Source organism: Epinephelus moara, chromosome 17, assembly GCF_006386435.1.
Source record: "Epinephelus moara isolate mb chromosome 17, YSFRI_EMoa_1.0, whole genome shotgun sequence".
Lineage (NCBI taxonomy): Eukaryota > Metazoa > Chordata > Actinopteri > Perciformes > Serranidae > Epinephelus > Epinephelus moara.
In genome coordinates, this window is record NC_065522.1 from 22,546,569 (window position 1) to 22,566,620 (window position 20,052).

The 20,052-nt window shown below is 40.8% G+C and overlaps 2 protein-coding genes across 2 annotated transcripts; one reads left to right on the top strand and one right to left on the bottom strand.

The window, feature by feature from the left end:
• Nucleotides 1–1,217: 1,217 nt before the first annotated feature.
• Nucleotides 1,218–6,185, bottom strand: c17h4orf48 (chromosome 17 C4orf48 homolog). Its single transcript, XM_050067100.1, has 4 exons — nucleotides 6,050–6,185; nucleotides 5,705–5,838; nucleotides 4,448–4,536; nucleotides 1,218–2,328 (listed from the first exon to the last, which is right to left on the bottom strand). The coding sequence occupies exons 2-4, from the start codon at nucleotides 5,814–5,816 to the stop codon at nucleotides 2,257–2,259; spliced, it is 273 nt and encodes a 90-aa protein (XP_049923057.1). The 5' UTR covers nucleotides 5,817–5,838; nucleotides 6,050–6,185; the 3' UTR covers nucleotides 1,218–2,256.
• A 1,712-nt stretch (nucleotides 6,186–7,897) lies between these two features.
• On the top strand, nucleotides 7,898–17,321 carry nelfa (negative elongation factor complex member A). The gene is made up of 11 exons (XM_050067093.1): nucleotides 7,898–8,197; nucleotides 11,363–11,534; nucleotides 13,348–13,509; nucleotides 13,829–13,918; nucleotides 14,054–14,181; nucleotides 14,316–14,385; nucleotides 14,994–15,085; nucleotides 15,222–15,330; nucleotides 15,499–15,833; nucleotides 15,930–16,029; nucleotides 16,503–17,321. The coding sequence occupies exons 1-11, from the start codon at nucleotides 7,988–7,990 to the stop codon at nucleotides 16,685–16,687; spliced, it is 1,653 nt and encodes a 550-aa protein (XP_049923050.1). The 5' UTR covers nucleotides 7,898–7,987; the 3' UTR covers nucleotides 16,688–17,321.
• The last annotated feature ends 2,731 nt before the right edge of the window (nucleotides 17,322–20,052 follow it).

The following is a 20,052-nucleotide window of genomic DNA, read 5'->3' on the forward strand; positions in this document are numbered from 1 at the left end:
GTTTTTCCTTATCCGCTGTGAGGGTCATAAGGACAGAGGGATGTCGTATGCTGTAAAGCCCTGTGAGGCAAATTGTGATTTGTGATAATGGGCTTTATAAATAAAATTGATGATGATGATGATGACTTCATAGCAGCCCTATAGTGCGATCTGTGTAAAAAGGGCATCTGAGTCTTGCCCCTGTGTAGAAGAGGTGGTGGGGCCCTTTGCATATCTGTGCCCAGGGGTCCATTTTCTCATAATCTGTTGGTGATCAGGCCATAGTCACAGGTTTTTATCAGCTCCAGCTACGATCAGCTCCACTTAGCAGTGATGGAAATAAAAACCTGGGTGGGCGTGTTAATTTCAACCCCTTTTCTGACGCAATGCAATGACAGGATGCTACAAGATACTATCTGAGCTCGAACATCCTTCAAAAAGTAATTGGCACCGAGTTTGAAAGAGAGACTGAATATGTAACTGATATAAAAAAGAGGTAACCACCTTAACATTTTCACTGGCCTCCATGCTGCCTTTTATTGTTTACTTACCTGTTTTCCAGCATGTGTGTGATGTTGACATGACACACCAGTAAAAAAACAATGCTATCACCTATTTTTAGCAGGGTTTTCCACATTTTAAAATGGCATATCTTTGCTTATTTTGCGGAAAAAGCCTATTAGATAAACTATAGGTCGTAGAATGTTTTTCTCCTCGGCGACTATCATGTCTTTAGAAAATACTGTACAGATTTGTAGGCATTTTATCATCTAAAGAGGCTTGAAACGTCGTGCACGTAACTGCTGTAAAAGGAAAAAAAAATCTCAGCGGGGGCCCCCCCTGGGTTTGGCCTGAGCCCCGAATGTTTACAACATATGGCTCCGCCCTCATTTTAGACTGTTTGTCAGACAAAAACATTTCAAGATGCAATTAATGGATGAGTCAAGAAAATAAAAGGCTGATTAATCAGTAATAATGAAAATGCTCATTAGTTGCAGCCCTTGAGGCCTGCTGTGTGAGAAGTGGAAATACTCTTTACACATTTGTTACACAGTCATCACAGTGCTACACCTACGACTAAGCTGTGAGACCGAGCAGAGACCGCAATAAATAAATAAATGAATGAATATGTGTCTAAATTAATGCCAGCACAAGCCCACACTGTGCTTCTTTATCACAGATCACACTGATGATCAGTGATAAAAGTCCCAGCCAGAGAAAATAATAAAAGCAGTAAGGATCATTCATTGTTTTTATTGATAGGTACAACATTGAGACAATAAATGGGGCATCTTGTGACATAATGTTAACAAAGAACATGTTCATGAACAAGCAACAATAAGACTATTATTTCTAGCTTTATGTCCCCTGCCTCTATCCATACCCCGTCCATATTATAGTTAATTTGATACTATATTGTTCATTACTAGTCTTGCATACACCTTTGTCAGACAAAGACCCGTGTACATATACAGAATCTATACATACAATCTACAATAACAGTAGGTTAACAAAAATTGCTGTAAATTCATGCTACAGTGCTGTGCTAAATCAAGACCTACAAGTACGCTTCTTCCGCCTTAAAAAAAAATCTGAAAATATTGTTTGAACTTCTCGTAAAATTTCTTTCTGCAAAAAAAAAAACTTCATGGTTCTTACAAAGAAAAAAAAACTTTTTTTGAGAAGTTACCTAACCTTTTTTTGCAAAGGAAACCAGGCTGCAAATAAATTAATTTGAATCAGTGACATTTTACTGATTCCTCTAGGTTAATTTAATCATTTAAAACTGTTACTGAAATATTTTGAGCAGTTAAATAAATTCCACGTGATGCTACAGTTCGATGTGTATAATCGTCGTAAACATTAATCTCATACAACACATTCAACAAGTAAATTTATCGATGCATTCTACTGTATCTACATTATACAGTCAAATACTAAAAAGTACAAAAAAATAGCTTATGCTTCATAGGAGACATATGAGAACTGACCCAAACCCTATGATGATGAAAACTAATTTCACAGGCATGTGTTTCACAATGTAAAATATCAGTGGTATAAAAGTCGTCCCGAATAAGGCAACACAATTACATGCCTTTATGATGCATGGTTTCAAATCAAAGCTTCACTCAACAGTGATATGAGAGAAAATAAAATAAAGTGCCTATTGTGTGAATAAGTTAAGATGAAAGTTGCTGTACATGAGTAGAGGTTTAGAACAGGGTTGTTGTCAGTGTGTTGGGGTGTGATGACAGGTGGAAGTGTCCTCAGGTGTGCTCAGCGCAGCGAGTTGGTGGGCATACAGTCGCACAGGGCCCTCCTCTCCGCCCTCAGCACCAGCGTCTCTGTCTGCAACGGACAAAACAGCGTGTCAATGCATTTTAACTCCGACTGCACAATATTTCATTTTTCTTGTTGTCATCTCGATGTCAACATGTGTGACAGACACATTTTAAAACAGTGGTTCCCAACTGGTCCAGCCACAAGGTCCAGATTTCTCCTTAGTCATTAGTTCAAGGTCCACACAGTTCAGTTTATTCAGTGTCATACTTGCGTTTGGCCATGTCGTCGAGCTAGTTTGCTGTCTCTGTGAAGTGGCTGTCTGTTAGTCACTGACTCTACAACAGGAAACAGCACTTCCAATTAAATGCTCTGTGCCGGAAATTCACTGTACGTCAAGATAAAGCATGTTTTTTACAAACTTGACACATTCGTGAGTCACTTGTGGTCCATTCAGAATGGAACTATAAACCACTTTTGGACTGCGATCCACCAGTTGGGAACCACTGTTTTAAAAGATACTGCACTTTTTTCAGTTAGTTAAAAGAGAGAATCAGTACAAAACTGTGCTTTAAAATGTAACTACCATTCTTTTTTTGTGCCTTCAATGTAAAATAAAAGTGAGGCAGACACCATCTCCTCATTTAAGAGTAGACTTAAGACTTTACCCTTTGATAAAGCTTATAGTAAGGGCTGGCTCTTATAGTTAGGGCTGGCTCAGGCTTTCCTTGGACCAGCCCCTAGTTAGGCAGATGTAGGCCCAGTCTGCCAGAGGACTTCCTATTACACACTGAGCTCCCCTTTCTTTCTCTCGCTGTCCATTTGCAAACGCTCATGTCCCATTAATGCATGTCACTAACTCGGCTTCTTCCCCAGAGCCCGGAGCTCTTGTGCTTTCTCATCTCACAGGTTCCCACCGATCAGGGTTGTATTACATATAACATATATATATATATTATATACACACGACTTTCCTGGGAGAGGAATCCCTCCTCAGTTACTCTTTCTGAGGTTTCTACCATTTTTTAAGAGAGGATGGCAGAAGAAATATCCACACACCAATTCAACCAAGCTTAGCCCTAATTTAAACATGAGTGTAACTAAAAGGCGTCATTTCTACTTTTCAAAATCTAATTTTTGCCCGGTCACGTTCACAGTTTCAGTTTAATTAATTCACTAAAAGACGGTGTCCTCTTACTTTCCACCTGTCAAACTCCAGATCGGAAAAACTCTTAAACTTAAACTGCACAGTTTTTTGTTTTCCGCATTTTGCCTCTCAGGCAACATACCAGCTGCCCAACTATCTTGGTGGAGGTTGTTGGGGCTATATGCCAGAGGTGGGAGTAAGTCACACATATGCAAGTCTCAAGCGAGTCCCAAGTTACTGTGGTGAGTGTCAAGTAAGTCAAGTCACTACTATAAATCAAGTAACACAAATGTAGTCATTATTCAGGTAAAGCAAGTCACAAGTCAAGTTGTATAAAAAAAAAGAAGGGGGGGGGGATGTAGTGACGGAAGATAGAAGAAGGTTTTTGTGGCGGTCTTGTTACTCATTATTGAGCTGCAGACCTTGCATACCGCTGTTCTCTTCTAACTACTGTCATCGACAACATAATCCTCAACTCCAAATTTTATTATTTTGGGACTAACCGCCTCCATGATGGCTGCTTGTCTCTTGGCATCCTTGTAGGTTGCCAGGTTTATGCACATTACGCTAGAAATCACCCAGTTGTGTTTCAAAAACAAAACATAACTTCTCAATATCTAGACAAATGCAACTATTTAATTTCTAAAAAGTCAAGTGTTTTCCATTCATCTGTCTCAAGTCTAACTAAAGTCTATAGCCATGAATACCAAGTCAAAGTGAAGTCAAACCTTTTATCAGTGTCCTCAAATTTGTGACTCCAGTCACATGACTTGGCTTGAGTCCCCCCACCTCACATATATTCATTAAAAGATAATTCTCCTAAACATGCTGGAACTGATCCTCAATCAGAGATAATGCAGTAAAATACAGTGCTCTTTGTGGTAAAGGTAGAAATAAAACATTTGTTATTGATTTTAAAGGTTCATTGTTGACAACATAAACAGTATTTGAAATGCTTCTGTCAAACCGTTTTTATATAACATAATAAAAATATCTGCAATAATACAGGGCCTCTGTCTCTGACAAGAAAACTTCACCTACCCTGGCATCAAGGTTGAACGCGGTCTTCTTTAGATCTTGCAGTGCCCTCTGCATAAACTCAAATGCATGACAGTCCACACATGGGCGACCTGGAAGAAAAATATCAGAAATTAAGAGATTCACATGAGGTCAGTGACTTAATTCTGAGATGTCAGTTAGCTCATGGGCGGATTATGAGACATCAGGACTGTGGGCACAGATGCAAAGGGCCCCACCACCTCTCCTACTTAGGAGTTGTGTCTTTTTGTCACCATTTGGGTCTCTTTGAGGTAATTTTGTCTCTTGCTGAAGTAATTTGTGTTTCTTTGTGGTAAATTTCTGTATTTTTTTGGTCGTTTTGTGTCTGTTTGTAGTCGTTTGGCTCCCTCTGAGGTAACTATATGAGTGTTTAGAGTAATTTTGTGTCACTTTGAGGTAATTTTATGTCTTCTTTTGGTTGTTTTGTGTCACTTTATAGTTGTCTCTTGTCTTGTGAGGTTGTTTTGCCTGTTTTTGTAGTTATTTTGTGTCTCTGCAGTTCCTTTGCTTTTCTCTGTGGTCTTTTAGTGTCTCTTTGTGGTCATATTGAGTCTCTTCCTGGTTGGTATGTGTTAATTTGAGGGACATTTTGCAGGTGAAGGCTGACACTTTGGGTCCCCGGGCCTTTACATAAGGTTTGCTAACTTGAGATAATATCAGCCACCATGAGCTCGTGGTCATACCGTACTTAGTAAAACTGTAGCTGCAAAGCCCCTGGGTGGACTAAATTGAGCAACGGTCTGTTTTGTTGCTTGTGAATTAAACTTTTTATCTGTAAAAGGGAAGATTGTGATACATCTCCTTTAAAAACGTACAAAATCTGACTTGGCGGAGCTATTCCTGGTGCATTAACTCATCTGGCTTTAACTGGGGATAAATGTTATTCAGACTTCCATCTTGACAACTGTAAATATAAGTGTGGAGAAGCCTGAATTACATACTTGTTTTCATAAAAATGGGTCAAATTTCCAATTATCATCAGTGTTGGCTGCAAAAGACAATCCTAGGTTATCTGTTTCAACCTGGTACAGATGATGAAACGGGTCTTAAAGTAGCAGCAGAGGCCCATTTTTCATGCTGTGATATATACACCAATTAGGATGACCTACAATTCCCAATAGGAAACCTCTGTGGGGAATGAAACCATCACTGTGCAGACAGATTCCCACCTGATAAACATTTGAAAACCTGCTCTGAACAGGCAGAAAACATATAAATAACATATTTAAATCCACCTACTTTCGGCAGGGATGACAGTCCCAGCCTCCTGATCCGCATCAGCTGCACCGAGACACAGGAGCTGGACCGCCAGAAGGAGCACCGTTGCCTGCAGATATCCACCGGATGCCATGGTGACGATGTGATCGACTACCCTTTAAAATCAGAAACACAATTTGCAGGTATGTGGTTAAATACATCAACGGAAAATGTCCTACACGGCCGTCAGTCACTGAAATAACAGATTCTGAAGGGCTTTGTTTGGAGAACAGTCCAGTTTTCATCGTTAAATATTTGTACGTGTTTCAAAAATACAGTCCACAAATCAGAATTACTATTAATTTAACAAACTACATGTTTTCCTACCGTCAATCAGTCGATGGTATTTGGCCGAACAGCGCAAGATGCCCACCTAGGATTGTTTAATGTGGATTAACGGAGTGCGCACGCGCGTGGCTCATCTGAAATTCGCTTTGGGAACGGAATCAAGACTTCCGGTGAAAACGTTCAAAATAAAAGCCTTGACAAACAGACTGTATCATCTTATAAGAGATTGGAGTAGATAAGCAGGCCTACGTTTATTTAGGTGCAGTCATAGTCATACAATTAAGAGCTAATTAATTAATTAATTCTATTAGTGCAGTAATTTGTACTTTGCTTGTGTATTTCCGTTTTTTTGCCAGGCCTCAAATTTCAGAGGGAAATATTGTACTTTACTTCAGCTACATTTATTTTACAGCTTTGGTTGCTAGTTATTTTTTCAGATTAAGGTCAACCAAGTACGTGAACAGTTTATAAAATATGTATAAATAGTAAAATAATTGATTCAACATTTATAAAAAAAATAGTTCTCATTGTTTCTAAACAGGCAATGTCAGGGTGGCAGGTAGGGTCTCTAGATAAGGCAATAATGTAGAGTAAAGTAACCCACCAATGTCACATCAGTTGATACTCTGATTTAGAAGTGCATAGTCTCAAAGTAAACCAAATTACCACCATTGAATAACCTCAACAAACCGCAGCTCATTTGGGAGAACCTGGGTCTGAGATAAACCTTTATTGATCCCCAAGGGGAAAGTCAGGTGGAAAAGATAAAAACAACTAATTCTATAAGAGCAGAAATGAAAAATATGAATTGTAAAAAAAAAAAAGCCATTAAAGACAGTTACAAGGTAAAATGACACCATTAATACAATGACTGATGGCAGTGAGTCCAGTATCTATGTGAACACTGTACACCAGAATAACTGTGATTAAGTAATACTTAGTATTATCTGTATTAATATAGCAGAATAGAAATATAGCATATGATGTGGTAAGATGGTATAACATTGAAGTAGTACAGCATGATATAGTGCAGTATAGTATAATATAAGGCACAGTGTAATGGTAATAATAATAACTATATAATATAAATAATATACGCTTGTATAACATATTATAGTACGGCATTAAATCAGAAAATCATATGTAATATGAGGCCATAGTATAGTATAGTATAGTCAGCGTTGGAGGGTAACTAGTTACGGTAATGAAATTACTAGATAAATATAATTGTAATCAGCTAAAGTTACTAAGAAAAACATGTAATTACAGTTACTAATCAAAATCTATTACAAAGGGGTAACATTTGAATGTATTCTCTTTGATAAGAAGTTTATATGTAAAATAAAACATTTAGCTACTCTTTCGCTCTGTATCTTTTCGCCTTGTAGGAGTGCAGTCTTTTGGCAAAGCCTCTTTTCGGACATTTTTCAGCTTCATTGTTTAAAGTAATCAAAAAGTAATGTGGTGTGCAACTGTAGTGTACTGTTTGATGAAGTAATTTTCAATTACATTTCGAATTACATTTTAACAGGGTAACTAGTTAGGGTAACTAGCTAGTAACCTTCCCGACACTGAGGACAGGACAGTACAGTGTATAGTATGGAGCATTGAGGGGGTTATGGTCCAGTTGGTATTATGCATTGGAAAGAATAAATGTAATTTAAAATAATTTCATTAAAAAAAAAAAAAGTAGGAAAAAATTGAATAATATGCACCTTTATGTGAGTTATACCCATACACAGTGACACTTGTAAGGCGTAACTCAACTTTATTTAAAACAACACAACATATGGATAAACAAAACTGATATACATTGCCACAGTACTCCAGATGAAAAACACTTGTTTTTTATTTTAATTTTTTTATGGCTCATTGTTGTCAAGTGAAATGCCCTCGACCCCGGTGTGGGCGGGGTCCTGACTGTTTTCTTAGGTAGCCCGTTAAAATGCCCGAACTCAAAACACTTCTTTTTCCAAGATGGCGTCGATGAAGGACAGCGACACCGGCCTGTGGCTTCATAACAAATTGGGATCCACGGACGAGCTGTGGACGCCTCCGAGCATCGCCTCTCTCCTCACCGTGTCAGTAATTGACAACATACGGCTGTGTTTCTCGAGCTTATCGCCCCCGGTGAAGCTCAAACTCCTGCTCGGGATGCTGCATCTTCCCAGGCGAACCGTTGACGAGGTGGGTTGCTGTGCGTTAGCTAGCGGTTAGCCTGGCAGGTAAAGTACGCTAATAACGTCAATACGCATCTAATAGTAAAGCTTAATGTCCGGCTAGTTGCTTTAAAAATATAAAAATAGATCGCTGTTCAAGTGACTGTCTCAGGCTGCCGGTGAAACGTCAAACTACGCTTATAAATCTATTAGGCTAGCGTTAGCTTGCTATCTGTAATTATTGGCGACGGTTAATGTCGTTAGCGAGCGTCAGAAATACAAAGCTGGTGTTATTCCTGCGACCGCCTTTACCTCAGCGTCAACAGAACATTTACACGATTTAACGTTAACGTTAGGTAGCTACACCATTTAACGTCGATCGTAGCCGTGTTTTTTCAGCAGAGGTTTACCAGCGACAGCGGGAAGCATTAGCCTAGCGGGACTCGTACAGACATTATGGTGGGATGGGCACAAGAGGGCTAAGTGACTGAGCTGGAGGGCGGTACCAGCACCGAGTCCGACATATCACTTGTTCAGCTGCCTTTAACGTTAGATACCCGTCATCACAGTGTCTTGCATATTCACACAGCATGTTTAACACCATCACCTCTGCCGAAAGTATCTGATCTGAGATCCTCGTAGTCCCTCTCCTCGTTTGAATATAATATACTGTGTAGTCAGAATAAGGTTTATTGTCAAGGAGGCGTTCACTTAAACAGAATTTGCCTTAATGCACACAATGAACATAACAAGAGGGGACACATTGGAGGGAAATGCAGCTAAAGTCAAGAACACAAATAAATAACCCATAGACTACAAAAAGTACTTTGCAAAGTGCAGTAACTAATGTGCACAATATAGCTGATGAGTATGGGAAAGCTGTGTAGCTTGTGCAGGATGTGCAAAAGTTCACAGTAGTGAGAATATGCATATATATTTCCTTGTTAACCAGGTAAGTCCCATCTCTTTTACAAGGGAGACCTGGCAGCACAGCACATAAAACATAAAATAAATACAGTAACATGTAAAAAATATTACAACACGTACACACAATGACACCCAGTCGACTCATTCATCCTTGTACACATGAGAGCTTTAAAGTCAGGTAGAGGGGCCATTTCACATGGTTTCAAATCTTTTTGAAGGTTATTCCAAGCAAGAGGAGCAGAGCACATAAAAGCTTTCTTTCCCATCTTAGTCTGTGCACCAGGACCAGACAGCAAAATTAAATCTTGAGGTATCAGACTATAGCTACAGTGAGTGATTGCAATGTGGAATATACAGGGATAATAGTCCAAGATGTGTCTTAATGTAAGACATAAGATAAGGTAAAATAAGATGATCCTTTATCAGTCCCACGGCAGGGAAATATGTATCATTACAGCAGCAAAGGGGACAGTGCAAACGAGAGGCATCCGTAAAATAACACAAGCAATGTAATAAGTACCCATTAGGGTTGTAGCGGTATGAGATTTTCACTGTAGGATAATCATCTCGGAAAATATCACGGTATTACAGAATTATTATTATTATTATTATTATTATTATTATTAGAGGTCAAAATGACCCTGAAAGGAATAAAAACAGAGGGGTTGTTTTTGGTTGACCAATTGTTTTATTACTACAATTGAAACTTAAAACTATTTTTTAAATGTTTGTGTAAAAAGTCTCCCTTTTGAAACAACTAAGATGAAGATGAGATTCTTCATCTTAGTTGCATTTGTTTTCATTATCATAGATAAGCAAATATACACGGTGTGATAACTATCAATTTAATATTATGGTATACCTTAAAACCCATATACTGCCGCAACTCTACTATAATAAGTAAACAGTTAAAAAGCAAAATATGGTAAATATACTGCGTTCACAATTCAGAGAGACAGATTTAGGGCAGGGGTGTCAAAACTTTTTGAATGGGAGCAGGATTAGATAATGTGAAAGTACCTAAGGGCCAGCTGCGCGTTGCATCAAGCATAAAAAAAACGCACATACAAATGAGACAAAAGCAACAGTTTCATTGCTGAGTGAAAAAGTAGTCAACTTTCCACTGCTCCTGAATGTGGCAGCCCTGGCTGTCGACTACCTTTTTTTGCTTTGACCACGTCTGCTGCTAGGTAGCTGTTCATTTGCATGTTTACCATCTGTTTATGAAAACATAGTAGTTCTGCCTGTATAGTTCCTAGTTGGTGCATGTGTATAAACTCCATGGGTGAAGAGAAAAATGCTGAATGAACTAACTTGATCAACCAATTTTGTGTGGCAAGCCACTTAAAGTTTATTTTAAAAGAAAAGCTGAGGGCCGTCTGCGGGCCACGATTGGCCCCCAGCCTGGACTTTAGACATGCCTGATGTAGGGGTCTTCTTAAAGGTGGAAAAGGTGTTGAGGTGTTTTATTTAAGTAAAAGTAGCATTACTTAAATGTTAAAAAACTCCAACATCCTTTTAGTACAGAAGTGTTAAGAGTAAATTGTTTGTCAAATATAAAAAGATATAGAAAATAAAAGAGCTTGACAGAATATCTCTAATCAGAGTCATATATTTTTCACTATTACTGATAGATTACTGTGTTGTAGCTGCTCAGAGTGGAGCTTAGCTGATTTAAACAACTTAACATTTGGGCTACAACTGAACTAATAATTATTTTCATCATTGCTGATGAATCTGCTGATCAGTTTCTTGATAAAAGGATTAATTGTTTGGTCTTAAACCTCAGAATATTTTGTATAACGTCCACCAGAGAGCCAAAGCCAAAGGTGACTTCTTCGATATGCTTGTTTTTTTGTTTATTTGTCAGCAGGTGGCTCTCATGAAGTTTTACACAGCAGAACAAAAAAGTCAGGTGACATGACTAATCTTAGCTGTACGTCTTGCACACAAATGACCTGAGATGAACTGATTGCTCCCCAACAGATAAAAGCAAAGGTTAAATCAGATTCAAATCGAGTTCTCTTGACCTCTAATAGACCTTCACCTACTCAGAAACACAGCAACAAGACTGAAATGAACAATTGATCAAAGAAAATGAAACAGCCTTAAATGTAATGACCTTTATTCTTTTGATATTGTCAGTTAAATGAATTATTTGTTTGTTAAACAACAAGTTATTCAGTGATCATGAACTCCTTAGACAGTGCATTCATCTGTTGTTTCTTAAATTGGTTTCACTGACACGGTCTTCCTCTCTGGCCAGATGAAGGAGGCGCTGTCGGAGATAATCCAGCTGGCTACGGTGGATTCAGAGCCCTGGGTGCTGATGGTTGCAGACATCCTCAAGTCCTTCCCAGAGACTGGCTCTCTCAATCTGGACTTGGAGGAGCAGAATCCAAATGTGCAGGATATTCTTGGAGAGCTCAGGGAGAAAGGTAGAGAGCGTGTGACTGTGTCTTTATGTTCATTAAGCTGTGGTGACCCCTCACTGACTCCCACTGCCACATTGCGCCTTGTCAAAATAAATCAAAACTTATATGACTGGACCATGTGGGCATTTAATTTGAAAGGACAGACACAGGAAGTGGCCATTCTCAGCAGACAGACAGGAGTCAGGTTACAAACCAATCACAGCCGACAGATATCTTTCCCTTCTTCTGTAAATATTCAGTCTGATAAATATAGAAAAGTTGATCATGTTAGTGCAGGGCTACCCAGAGCTTTACGTCTGTCCCACGGACGACAGACACAGGCACTCAAATAAATAGTCTATACAATGCTTGTTACGGTTGCTTAGCAACCTCAGACGCAACCTGCTGCTATACTCTTGAAAGCTGGCACAGAAAAGGCACAAGAGTAGTGCCCGACCTCACGTTTCCAGGTGGTTAAAGATACAACATTTCCAGGGCTGGTACCTGCGGTTATTCCACAGGCTAGTTAATAACATGTCGGGCAGGAAATCCAAAGTGTGGGATCATTTTGAGAAGGTGAAGGACGAACCCAAGGTGATATGTAAACTCATCTTCATTGGTCGACTACAAACATGACGTATCATCTGAAACATGGAAGTAGCTACATGCCCATTAGCCCACAGCGTCATTAACAGGCGGCTCGCTCAGTGTGTGACATGCACTTGTAGATAAAATATAGGCCTATATTAATGAAGGTTCATTAGTACGGTTTTGTATTTCTCTGTAATGTAGCACAGTTTTAACAATGTTAATGATACTGTTCTTTCTCACACCTTCAACTCAAACCATTGTGTTGCCCTGCACAAAATATATTATCTTGTTATACTTACACTACTGTTTTGGTAAAAGCACTTACAAGTGAGTTTGGTTAACCAACAAAGTTGCTCGTAGTGTAGACAATCATGGTGTACTGTGGTTGATAAGTGTGGGAATTTCCTGTTCTGAGTGCATCAGTGGTTGTTAAACCTTCATATGAAACCTGCTCAAGGCTGCATACACATCATATCAGGCGTTAAGGCAGTGAGCTGCAGGGTTGTGCAGCTGTGGGGGAGTGGAGGGTAGAGACAGAGTATAAAGAGCCAATCTCCCATCTCAGTGACCGAGTACTTGTCCTCTGTGAGTTTGTTAATGTTGGCTGCAAAGACCTGCAGAATTCCTTTTGATTATCGTGACTGTAGTGTCTTTAGTGCCAAAAAAGACACAGCTCACACACACACACACACACACACAAACAAAGCAACTTCTCTCCTTTGTAGGACAGTACACAGCCAACACACAAGCTGTTAATACATACTTTGTTTATTATTTTACTCACTGTAATATTAAATGATTGAAAGAGACTGCATGACTTGTTCCTGTGGACTGTGGGCGTCTTTAGGCCTGATTGCTGGTAACGTTATTAGCTGCTGCTGCATGACATCTGGTTGGGTTTCCAAAAGTTATTTATGTTAAAACTTTTTGCGCCAGGCTGCACATGCAAATGAGAGAAGGAGAATCGGTGTTTTTGCTGCAACACCTAATTTGGTGTGAACTCGACAAGTGAATAGGAAGTCGAGCTGAGTGAAAGCCAAGTAAACTGAGTCTATAGAGAAGATTTCTATCTGAAGTGTTTCTGCAGACCCTCTGCTGTGTGCTGACTGTAGGTTGTTTTCACAGAATTCAAACACCTCTATTCTCAAAGTTATTCAGGCCTCCTAATGATCTCTCAGTGTCACAGCACATTCTTCAGTTTCACTCTGCTGACATGTCAACCAGATGTTTATCCTCTCCTCCCCAGTGAGCGAGTGTGAGGCGCCTGCCATGCTTCCTCTGGAGTGCCAGTACCTGAACAAGAGTGCGTTAACCACTCTGGTGGGACCCCTCACACCCCCCGTCAAACATTTCCAGCTGAAGAGGAAGCCTAAAAGTGCAACCCTCAGGGCAGAGCTGCTACAGAAATGTAAGTTGCTCTAAACTGTAACTAATGCACACTGATATTTCAAAATACTGGTGCATATTTAGATTTGTTAGAAAATCATAGTGTGTATTTATTTAGCAAGCCCCTTTTACATTTAATCGGTAGGACTTTTAGGAAACACATAAGGAACTGCTATTGATTAAATGTTAAATGGGCTTGCCGTAGTGTTTGTTAACAGTTTAACTGTCCCAGAGAGGTAGTTGAGTTTCTTTCTAACTCTTCATGTCCTTGTTTGAATGTAAGAATCTGCTATTGTGCAGTGTCTTTATTCAAATTTATATTGCTCTCCTCTCTACTCTAGCCACAGAGACAGCCCAGCAGCTAAAAAAGACAGCCGGAGTGCCTTTTCACGCCAAAGGGAGAGGATTGGTCAAAAAGATTGACACTACAAGTAAGTTGAAGATCAATAAACGCACCTAAACATCTGCTCTTTCAATGCTGCTAAAAAGCAACACATTATTTTCTTCAGTCAAAAATTTGTCTTCTGTTACTGTTGCTGATCCATGTATTAATTTTTGTATCACAGCTCCTCTCAAGGGGATTCCCAAGGCCCCTTTCCGCAGTCCCACTGCTCCCAGTATGTTCAGCCCTCCCAGTAACCGCACACCTATTGCCCCTGCACGGACGCCCCTGCGTAAGGAGAGAGGGGTCAAGGTAACGATTAGATTTAAGAGAATGAACCCAAAAACTTAAAACTGAATCCTGCCTTATTAAGCATCACATCTGTTGTATGTAATTTCCCTCACGCTGACCACAGTTGCGTTCGTCTTGTTCTTTCTTCTTTTCAGCTGTTAGATATTTCAGAGCTGGATATGGTCGGAGCTGGGAGAGAAGCAAAGAGGAGAAGAAAGACTTTGGGTAAATGTGTTTCCTGTTGGCTCGCCAAAGTAGCCAGTGTTACCGGTGTTACATGGTGTTCTGGCATTCACTGGTTACACCACTTGTTCACCGCCCACACTGTGGTTTTGCTTCTTTTTTTTTTTCTTTTTTTTTTCAATAGCTGGATGACAGATGCTGCAGTTATAAACTGAAAGTGTCTGCTTTGAACAGCAGCAGAGTGGCACAGTCAGATTTAACTTATCATGTGGCGAGGGTTGATTGGCAAGTCTAGCAGGGGATTTGACGTCTAAGCGGAAAGCAAAAGTGCCTTTGCAATATTTCTAACCGATCCTCTCAAGAAGTGCCAAAAATGACTGTTGACCACATTTTTGATTAACGATAGCAGTAGTGCTAATCTCACTGACAAGTACATCGTATGTCCTGTGACTATTTCACAATAAATGTCTTGTTTCCTCAGTTAAGTGCTTTTAATGTGAAGCTACGGCAGTAGGAAATGTTCAGCTTGCACTAGTAGTAACTTCATACAGCAATTAACAGATGTTGAGCGTTTCCAGCCTCCTTCAGCCCAAGTTTTAGAGCTGCACCATGAACTTATCACTCAGTATTAACATTTTTTTCTGCCATAGAAACGGAGGCCGGAGAGAAAGCAGCCAAAGAAGAAGCAGCCGTGGTGGAAAACACCACACCTGACTACGCTGCCGGCCTCGTCTCTGCACAGGTACGTGACTCCACATGTTCACATCACTCAGACATTCTGGATTTCTCCTGTTTGGTCTCATATTACCGCCGCCCCCTCGCCATCCCACTCAGTTTTTCCCTGGCTCTGCCCTAACAAATATTGTTTTGTGTTTCAGAAACTGGGGGCGTTAAACGAGAATCCTCTGCCGTCTACCAGCTACCTACCGGCCACACCCAGCATGGTCCCCTCCTCCTCTTACATTCCCAGCTCCGAGGCCCAGCCAGGTTAGACAAGATCACATAGCACTGTATTGTTGGCTCAAACAAAAATTCCTCTCACATCCAGGGGTCAGGGCTTTCATACACTTATTGGTTCAAAGACGTCCCCTGCAGGCGTCAGCAGAGAATCCTGTCAATCTCATGATGTCTTTTCTTTACCAACCTCCTCTGAAGCAAATGCTGGTGGTTCGGGACGGGACACGCTGCAGTCGGCTCGCCAACCAGAGGAGTCAGCAACAGCGGGCGCTGGCGCCACCGCCACTGCCACCTTACCAGGTCAGTACAAACAGAGGACGCCTATGTACAACGCGAGCAACACGGCGAATCCCGCAACCCCAACGTCCCCCAGCACGCCAGTCTCCACCCCCGCCAGCAACGGGCCCCCAGCGGCTGCGACTGCCAGCCAGCCAGAGACCCCCACCCAGCCTCCGAGCACACCGCAGACCCCCACCCCGACACCAACCCCTACGCCACCTCAGCCACAGCCCAAAAAGAACCTGTCACTCACGGTAAGGTGGAGGCACAGACCGTCGAGTCCTTCAAAGATACAATAAAGATGTGTCCTCCAGCTAAGTTCTCTGCTGCATTCTGCTTCTGCTCCTCAGAGAGACCAGATGTACGCTGCCCAGGAGATGTTCAAGACGGCCAACAAGGTCACCAGACCAGAGAAGGCCCTCATCCTGGGCTTCATGGCTGGATCCAGAGGTACTCAGCAGTAATCTTACTCGCTGCCTGATCAATAAATAAATAAATAAATAAACAGTCTCTCACTGAGTGACTGATTCACATATTTAAATGTGCAGGCACAACAAATTACTCCTGTCACTATGACAACTGAATGTTTCCTGGCAGACCCTTAAGTCTCTTGCAAATGAACCTTTTCATCACTAACTAAAACAAAGAAGAAATATTGCCATGGTCACTTCAGCTTCTATCCTTATCTTTTTACCTGTTTTCGCTGCTGATTCAGTTTGACATCCTGGATACATCCTTCAAACACATAAGCCATAATATTTCTTCAGGGAGTGCAGTTAGAGGCAGTGTGGGTTACATGCTAGCTCCGACAGCTTGACAGATTATCAGCAGCTAACAACGAACGGGCGAGGCTGATGGTTCCTAAACAGACACACAGATCTGTTGGTCCAATAATAACCAGCTTCCTCCCACCTGTCTTGCAGAGAACCCGTGCCCGGAGCAGGGGGACATCATCCAGATCAAGCTGAGCGAACACACAGAGGTTCTGCCCAAAGCCGACGGCACCGGCAGCACTACCATGCTGGTGGACACAGTCTTCGAAATGAACTACTCCACAGGACAGTGGACCCGCCTCAAGAAATACAAACCCATCACCAATACCTCCTGAGGAGCTTCACGTCCTCAAAAAAACACACATCCAAAATTTCTTATCCACTTAAAAAAAGAAAATGTTTACACACGTACAAGTATTTGCATACACATTTGGGCCAAATCAAGCACTGGGCGGGTGAGAGGTCGTCAAGGAGAGAAAGGTCCTCCCTGTTCCTGCGCCGCCAAAATGCAGGACTCTTTGAAGAATATTTCTGTACTTTTTGTTTGGTTGTTTCCCTTTCCCTTTTATTGTTTCAGTTTTTAAGTCACCTGCGATTCCTGAATGATGCTGTGGTCACAAGAAGTGAGAGAGTTAAACGAGTCTGAGCTGAGGAATTGTTCTCACGGCAGGCACCTGTCAACGTGTACTCTGGAGGTACCAGCATGTCACGTGTCTAGAGAGAAGACGAGCTGTCTGTATTTTTGTGTATGAATGTCACATTTTGCAGCTTATCTTCTTTCAGATCAGAATCATGGTTTGTGACAAAAAAAGAGAACAGTAACGAAGGTCATCATTGAGGTGACCAAAAGAAGAAAAAAAAACAAAGCGGTGAAAATGAGTTCTGTTTGGAGCCTTATGGTCGATGTTTTCATCCATTTTTCATCCTTTTTCCAAAGAAGGGAAGAAAATAAAGTGACAGCAGACTCCAGAGGACGTTTCGCATCATTCTTACTCACTTCTAACTTTTAGGGAATTTACCACAGGTTTCCTGTTTGTGTTTTTTATGTGCCTTTGCCTCCCCTACGTACATTTATAATCAGATTGTGATTAATCTATTTTGGAGGGTTTCTTAAATTCCTTTGCCGTAAAGGGACAGTTCACCCCAAAAATCAAAAATACATATTTTCCCTCTTACCTGTCACGATATTTATCAGTCTTGATTGTTTTGGTGTGAGCTGCAGAGTGTTGTAGATATTGGCCATAGAGATGTCTGCCTTCTCTCCAATATGATGGAGCTATTGTACTGTCGTCAGTCGGAGACCCTCAATCGACTGAGACTGCTTCGAGTCGAGTAGTCGTCTTTTTTTGTTGTTGTTGTTGTTGTTTGCTAGTTAGTGTGCTCTGCAGTGTATTTCTGGAGATGTTTTGGTCCCCAGATTTTGATGCTGATTGAGCGCTCTTGACTTTCTCGCTGCTCTTTGGTACCGTCAGCTGCGGACGTGATGCAGCAACACAGAAGGAGAAACTTTCCACCATAAGGCTCCGAGGCAACATTATTTTCTCACTTCTGCTTTGAAGTGATTAATTTACAGCTCACAGATACTTAATTCGACTTTCGAATTTTGTTTGTTATCCAGAAAAAAAGTTGCAATATCCAGTCCATCGTTAGCTTGTTTGCTGTAATATATGAATGCCACTGCTGCACTGCACATCCTGCTGAGCCCGTCAAACTTCAAAAGTTGGTATGAAGAAAAAACAAAGAGTATTCATTTTAAACGGCCAAATCTGATTCGACTGAGTGAGGTACAACCCTACTTTCTACCAAACTACACCCGCCAACTTTATCACCGTGCAGCAGGCAGTGTGCATCTACTCATGGATGAGAGGCTTCTCTTTGCACTGTTGGTGGATGATCACAACAGGTCGTGATTTCTGTAAAGAGACATTACTGTTGAGTTTTTCAAATGTATTTTTTGATGCTTTGAGCACCACAAGCAGAGTCTCATCGAGTTCCATTATATTGGAGAGAAGGCAGACATCCGTACGACCAATATTTCCAACACTCTGCAACTTGGGGTGAACTGTCCCTTTCGCCTGAAGCTGGATATTTCAGCAGGTTTTCCTCAGCGTTTTGACCCAAATTGGGTGCAGTCTAACAGAATCCTATAAGTTGCACAATTTTAACTATTAAAGAAAACCAGTGCACTCAGACTGTATAATGCATATGTTAAAAGGCATACCTCAGCTAAGAAATGGTCCCGTATGTAACCTTACATAACCTGACATGTACACTTTGTACAGACTAAACAAAGCAGATATAATGTGTTAATTAGTGAGCTATTGAAGGCGTCGGTAGGTGGATCTTGTTACCTTTGGACAGTCAAAGCGCCACTGGCTGTTGCTTCATATGTATTGTACAGACATAAGTGGTTGCAGACACTCTTTCAGAGTGTCTGCAAGTCCTTGAGTCATAAAATGTCTTAAATTCAATTTTATAAAAATTACGCTCCAAGTCACAGTCATAAATTTGAATTCACAAGGTCTTAATTTCCACAAACATTTTATCTAATTTATCTATCATTTGAAGTGAAGCTCTTCTGTGTGAAACTCCAAGTTTATGATGTGACAAATCTTCAACCCTACCACTGAACCTTCTACTGTCTTCTTCCTATACTTGCACTTACCTGTTCTCAAAATGTGGATGAACCTGACTCACTCTAATGGTGATATTTCCACTAAAATATTCTACTTCTGCACTGGACCACATATAATACTACTTACTTATATACTGACCTGCAATGCTTGAATAAGACAAAGATGATTTATCCCAAAATCAGTTTTAAATTTGGCTTAGAATTATCTTGCAACGGTCCTAAAAAGCGTTAAATACAAGTGTCTGATAGCTTGCGTTCTTGTGTCGGCCAACATAGTTCTCTTCCACGCTTAGCACACAGAAGTTTCTCTTCTGCAACCTCTCTGCTAGATGCCACCAAGTCCTACACACTGGACCTCAAACGTATTCACCACTCAACTTCCCACATGTAAACATGATGTTTCTATTTTCTTTTACTATTTATAATGGGCAACATCTTATTTTATTGTAGAGCTGCATGCAGTGTGTCACTTTGCTCAGCACTCCTTGCCCCACTGTTGCTCTCTCTGTTCATCTTGAGACAGATGCTGCAGGAGTGCGAGCTCCACACTCGGTGACAGTTGGGGAGTGTCCACCTGCATACACAGTGAAAGGGCTAACTGTTAGCATCACACAGCTAAGGTCACCTAACATTTATTAACAGGTTTAACGACAGTGGAGTTGAGCCGTTTTACTGTTGAATGTGTGAATGTCCATGTTGGATATTAGCAGCTACTGTGTAAGCTCATGCTAACCGGCCAGACATCAAACTGACCCATAGGAAACCAGCTCTGGAGACGGTCCCTCAGTGCTTCTGCGTCTTAACAACAGCAACAGAAAGTTTGCGGGTTTTTCAAATGTTAACATTGAATTTATGGTTTAATAGGCTAATAGAAGGCAATTTAAATTCCTATTAGATTGTTTTTTGTTTTTCTGAGTACCTGAATGCTGTGCAATGCAAGTACTGAAATGTGGAAATTACTTAAAGGTCCAGTGTGTAAGATTTAGGGGATTTAGTGACATCTAGAGGTGAGAATTGAAGATTGCAACCAGCTGAAACTTCTCCTGGTTTGAATTCCTTTCGTGT